Here is a 6397-nt window from a genome sequence, read left to right on the forward strand (position 1 = left end):
CAAAGGCCACTAGATGGCGCTTCACAGCCCACTAATGTGCCGTGGCCAAGTGGTTGAGAAACACTGCACCAAACATCACTTACAAAGGGACTTTTATGGTGGATACTTCACATAAGTGTGTAATTGTTTGGGGATTTTTTTAGGAGGAAGTGTTTATTTAGCATTTTTTAGAAGGTCAGTTCCGTCATCAAAGGCAAAGCTGTAAATTTATGCTTTCTGGCTAGTGGGCTAGTGAGGAGACTAGCTGCAATGACATACATGAGAACTTGTTCTGCATTCGTTCAATATTAAAGATAACTATAAACAGATGAAATGTACAACTCATCATTCTTTAATAACTTTTTAAAAATGCTCATTTTGGCAACTTTCTATAGTATAAGAGGAATAAAGTAGGCATATCAGGTGAAAATTCAAATTCAGTCCAAATTGCTTGAAACTGATCTCACTGAATTCAGAACTGAATGCAGAACAATATACTTTATACAGAATCAAAATAGGTTTATCCGTTCTTGAGATATTACAAATCAGAGATTGAAAAAAAAACTGGCTTAATTTTTAGAAAACTGACATAACATTCTGTATGAGGATCACATGGTCCAAAATGGGCCTCATTAACGAGTGAGATCAAATGTTTTTTTCTTAATAACTTTTCTATTTTTCAAGATATTTACATGGAGATTGGCAGGCGCATAGATGGTTGTATACTGAGTACAAAGTTTGAAAAATTAGTAAAAAAAAAATGCAAATTAGTATTTAATTAGTATTAATTTTGCTAATTAGGTAAAAAAGTTAAATTGGTACACCCAATAAAAAGTAATAAAAGATTATTTCTAATACCCTCTTTGTACTCTGTAGGCCTTTGTATTTCTCAAAAGAAGGCCCTATTAGTGTTAATATTAAGAATATAAATGATTATTTCGAATTAATATTAATAAACAAAAAACTGTGTGAGCGACATCCAATAAACAATCCCAATTGACGGAATTGAAATCGACGCTCGCGTTTCTGACTTCTGGCTTTTTCAAATATCATTCCGACCACTAAGATCTCAATATTTTTCATCAAAACAACTACAGTTATATTCTAAAATAGTTATTTATTTACAGGAATCAGTTTGATTTTAAAAAATAAGTAGGTGAAGCTATGAAAACTCACTTCAAAGTCTCTTGTGAATCATAAGGTCAAAACTAGCAGATGGAAAATTTTGCTGAATACTTCATCAGAAACAGTGAGAGCTTGAGAACATCCCTATAAAAGTTATCTGATTGATATTCATGAGTAATCCAGTCGGAAAGTGATCAGAAGAGAGAGAGAGAGAGCCTGACTGCTTTCCTGTGACTCAAAAAGCACCGGCAGTTTCCCGACATCATGCGAGCAGAGTTTTTACTCTGTTGTACCAACTTCAACCTGCCGTTACTCCCAAAGTACTGAATGGACCGTAATGAGATAAATTTCTTTGGAAAGCAGAGATTATTAGATTTTTAATGATAATACTCATTATAGAAAATATTCAAGAGTTAAGCAATGACATATTTGGAAACTTAGATGAGCGTCTGCATGCACAATTTTCACAGCACGGCCAGCGAGCGTCTGATGGGAAATAATCAATGATGGGGTTGTAATGAATTATATCATATGATCATTGATATATATTTTTTTTATTTTCTTATAAAAGCCCGGTTTAGATTCTGTCTTTGGAGCATTTAGGAATCTCTCATTATGGAATGTTTCATTACGTAAATGAAGATTATAGTCCATATTTGCATCATGTGTTTACTGTTGGCGTAATTGGACTGTACTCAAAAATGCTGTGATCATGGGGGGAGGGTGGAGTCTGTGAAATTTGTTTTATACTGCAATGGTTCATGAGTTCATGGCTGGAAATCATTTGAGAAGCTCTAATCTAGAAACATTGCAGGCTAAGTTACCCTGGCTAACACACTATAGTGTTTCTTTACATATTACTTGACATCATAATCTCACTGCGGGCGGCACGGTGGTGTAGTGGTTAGCGCTGTCGCCTCACAGCAAGAAGGTCCGGGTTCGAGCCCCGTGGCCGGTGAGGGCCTTTCTGTGCGGAGTTTGCATGTTCTCCCCGTGTCCGCGTGGGTTTCCTCCGGGTGCTCCGGTTTCCCCCACAGTCCAAAGACATGCAGGTTAGGTTAACTGGTGACTCTAAATTGACCGTAGGTGTGAATGTGAGTGTGAATGGTTGTCTGTGTCTATGTGTCAGCCCTGTGATGACCTGGCGACTTGTCCAGGGTGTACCCCGCCTTTTGCCCGTAGTCAGCTGGGATAGGCTCCAGCTTGCCTGTGACCCTGTAGAACAGGATAAAGCGGCTAGAGATAATGAGATGAGATAGTCTCACTGCTTAATAAATGCTCGTATTTGAGAGGCTTAATGTCTCATGACTTCAGCAACTTGATATAAAGGATGTGCAAAGAGTGCATGTGCATGTGGGTGGGGGTGGGGGTGGATTGAATGGAAACAGGGTCAGTGAGCGGAGGCTGGTTATCAGAGCAGATAGACAGAAGGCGGTCGGTTTGCTGTAGGCAGAAGCAGTCACTCTCCCTCTCTCTCAACTTTACCAAACACGAGCATCAAAACTGCTATCTCTTATTCATTTATTGTCTTTCCATATATCAGTCTCTCTCACGCGTTTAAAGGTTTACCATATGGAGTCACAGCATCATGAGCATCATCCTTTCAAACCAAGGTGAGGATATTTGATTATTTCTTAGTATTTTGTAAGATTTACTGCATGCAAATTTGTCCCCAGAATGGTGTGTCAGTCATATTGTGTTTTTATGCACACTTTATTGTTTAAGTATCTTCATTCATAATTCTTTCATCAACTTATTTTAATTGTTGGAGGAGGTTATGTTTTCACCTCCATTTGTTTGTTTGTCTGTTCACAACATACCTCAAAACGTACTGAATGAATTTTGATGAAATTTTGAGGTAAGGTGAGCCATGGGCCAACGAACAATTGATCAGATGTTGATGCAAATCCAGATATCTATGTGGATCCAGGATTTGTTTGTCTTTTCCCAACATAACTCAAAAAGTAGTGAACAGATTTGGATGAAATTCGGTGTACAGCTTTAGTATTATCCTAGGTTCCAGTGATTTGATTTTGATGTTGATAATATGTGACTTGGCAGAGGTATGCACTCCACCGAGTGCCCCTCTAGTTAACGGTTTCTTCTACCTGTCTTATTCCATTTACATCTCTCCTTGCTCTGTTTACAGTTTGCTCCAAACTCCCTGCTTAATTGTTACCCTTTCTACATTTTATGCCAAGCTGGAGTCATTGGCACCTTCCATTTTAATTGATTTGACACTAGTTCTTCACAACTTTTCATTGTAGATGAGACTTTTGGCAATATGAATCAATCACTTACTTTCTTACTGCACATTGTTTTCCATACCTGCATTTGAACTAAACAGTAAAAAGCCTCTTTTTAAAAAAAAAAACAGAATCACCACAGGTGCTTTAAGTAGTTTCTGCACTACTAAAGAGTTATGTAAGGTCAGATGAGGGACCTGAAGTTATTTTCTCCATTTGAGCTCCATTCCATCCAAAACCTATCCTGAGGATATAAAAACAATTTACTGTAATTGAATGGGAAGGAACAGGGAGAGAAACAGTAAAGAGCAGTGACCATGAGTCCGTTAGGAAACTGAGATTTGCTATACTAGAAAGCCAGAATATATAATATATATCCAGGGTCCAATAATGATAAAAGTTGTTTTTTTCATTTGCACTCATTTTGTACAAAGAAGTTAATAATGCCACTGAAATATTCAACCTAGTGGATATATATCTATTCCTCTTTGAAATCATGTTGTTTTTGTCTCCCTATCTGTGCTACCCTACTATAGTCTTGCAATGCCATTCCTGGCCTGGATGAATTCCTCTTATCAGGAAGGTGAGCGTGGTCCAAACCGTGCAGCCTCCATGGGCCCCAGCCGGGTGTTACTCCAGGAGCTTCTCTGGCAATTCGAGCAGAGAGAGTATCTGGCTTTGGAGGAAGAGCGGAAACGCTGCTCCTATGGCGCTCTAGGATATTGCCAGCCTCTTACTCAGGACAGCTTGCTTGCCCTGATACCAGCATCTGAGTGCAGACTGTTAGAACGGCTCTGTGCCCGAATTCCACCATCACACACAGCCGCTGTGCTCTTCAGGTATGTGTACGTGTAGGTGTGTGTACATGTGGTAGCAATAATCACTAAATGTGTGTTTGCGTGTGTGTGTGCTCTTTTAAAGGTTCCGTGAGATTTTGGCTCACAATTATGTTGTTCCCTGGGAGCTCGTGTGCATCTTCAAACAGGTGCTGAGGGACTTCCTGAGAAGGCAGGAAGAGGTGGGCTACAGGAGGTCTTTCTCTCCAGCCCCGCCAATGCTACTTCCTGTTTCTCCTCCTCCTGCAGACATCAACACCCGTGACCAAAAGACTACAAAGTCATCTTCTCTGGAAGGACAAGAAAAGCATCGAGAAGAGATCCCAACCATATCCAGCTACGTGGATAGGCATTTAAGTAGTCCTTGTTCCTATACTGTCCAAAGAGACTGTCTCCCCTATTGCCACTCTTTTCACTATGACTAGCCTGAGCGCCAAACTGTGAAGGCCAGAAATAGCTCAGAGACACCCTAATGACCACAGCGTCCTTCCCATCGGCAAGAACCTTCCCCTGGACACAAACAGGGCAGCACTAGTGAGATCTGGGTTTGAGTAGTTACTTTGTTCGAGACTGATTTTTAAGGGTCAATGAAAGTCCTTGGACTAAACTGGACCTTGACTGAAGCAAGGCTTATATGCAATACTGTGAGCACAAAATGAGTCTATAAAGTTTACCAGTAAGTTTGTTTTGATGTACTCAATTTCCACTGATAAACTAAATGGGAATTCCCAAATATATCATGTCCAGAAGTGAAAACTAGAATTGCAATGGCTAAATCTGCATATGAAAGGAACAAGAGGGTGTTAACATCTAAAAGTTTACCAAAAGAATTAAGAATCAGACTTATGAAGTGCTCCCTGCGATGATTTGGCAACTTGTCCAGGGTGTACTTGTCCACCTCTCGCCCATAGTCAGCTGGGATAGGCTCCAGCTTGCCCGTGACCCTGCACAGGATAAGCGGTTACAGATAATGGATGGATGAATAGACTTATGAAGTGCTTGGTCTGGACTGTTGCCTAATACGAATCAGAGACATGGACACTAAGGAAGAAAGAAGAAGATATGCTAGATGCATTGGAAATGTGGTTATGGAGGAGAATGTTAAGGATCACACGGGAGATGAAAAGAAAAAATGAGAGCATACTACAAAAACTTGGAGTTGAAAGAGAATCGCTGAAAACACTAAAAGATAGGAGAAAGAAATGGTTAAGGCATGTATTGAGAGGGGATAGTTTATATCGGATGATAATAGAAGGGAAACTAGAAGGGGAAGAGGAAGAAGAAGAGCTACACTAATGGGCAACTTGGGAAGAGGAAGACCGTATGGAGAATTAAAAAGAATGGCGGTTGATCTGTAGGAGGGCCTGCCCAAAGGCAGAACACTAGAAAGAATTGTGTCCATTGTGCCTATTGACTAGTCCGTAAGACTGGACAGCACTAGTGAGATCTGGGTTTGTCTGAGTGAAATCTGGCTTTGGGTAATCACTTTGATTGAGACTGATTTTTAGGGGTCAAGTCAAGTCCTTGGACCTTGACTGAGGCAAGACTTATACATGATACTGTGAGCACAAAATGAGTCTATAAAGTTTACCAGTCAGTTTGTTTTGATTTATTCAGTTACCACTGATAAACTAAATGGGAATTCCCAAATATATCGTGTTCATTGTGCCTATTTACTTGTCATTAAGACTTTCATCTGCAGCACCAAATTTATACAGAAATACTGTCAACATCATGAGCCGTATCAACTTAGGAAGCAACACAAAGCCTATGTGACTTAGACAGCCAGCCTAATCGGCCCCTTTCATCAGTAATATTTTTGGATTACAAAGCACAGATTAGTCTGAGAGCAGAGAAGCTCACAGCTCTCTGTATGCCTCAGTAGATCTCTGGATGGACATCACACAAACTAGAACCATGTGTGTGTACATCAATAACTAATGTGGTATTTTCCGTTGTTGTGTAGAAGGTCGGTGGAATATGACATGCAACAAGAATCGGCTACAAATCTTGAGGAAGTGTCAAAAGGGGGTATTTTTTCGGTGAAATACCAGCTCAGCCAAACCTTTTGTTTGTTTGTTTGTTTGTTTTAATGGCCTTCTTTCAAGGTTTTCCTTTATATAACTGTCGAACTGTTTGTCCCTCTTTGGTTATAAATGCGCCACAGACCAAATATTACCCACAGCCATAGCAACAAATGTTACTATGCAT

The 6397-nt window shown here is 39.9% G+C and overlaps 1 protein-coding gene across 1 annotated transcript; it reads left to right on the top strand.

Moving 5' to 3' along the window:
* The first annotated feature begins 2635 nt into the window (after nt 1-2635).
* On the top strand, nt 2636-4611 carry rd3l (RD3 like). The gene is made up of 3 exons (XM_060916097.1): nt 2636-2717; nt 3887-4189; nt 4272-4611. Exons 1-3 carry the CDS (start codon nt 2677-2679, stop codon nt 4609-4611), a joined length of 684 nt encoding a protein of 227 aa, XP_060772080.1. The 5' UTR covers nt 2636-2676.
* Nucleotides 4612-6397: the final 1786 nt, after the last annotated feature.

The sequence above is a fragment of the Neoarius graeffei genome, chromosome 3 (genome assembly GCF_027579695.1).
Source record: "Neoarius graeffei isolate fNeoGra1 chromosome 3, fNeoGra1.pri, whole genome shotgun sequence".
Classification (NCBI taxonomy): Eukaryota; Metazoa; Chordata; class Actinopteri; order Siluriformes; family Ariidae; genus Neoarius; species Neoarius graeffei.

Bases quoted from the DNA above. Each gene is read 5' to 3' on its own strand.
- rd3l (XM_060916097.1), top strand. From the start codon at position 2,677: ATGGAGTCACAGCATCATGAGCATCATCCTTTCAAACCAAG. The intron at 2,718-3,886 runs GTGAGGATATTT...ACCCTACTATAG, and splicing joins CATCATCCTTTCAAACCAAG to TCTTGCAATGCCATTCCTGG. The intron at 4,190-4,271 runs GTATGTGTACGT...GCTCTTTTAAAG, and splicing joins ACAGCCGCTGTGCTCTTCAG to GTTCCGTGAGATTTTGGCTC.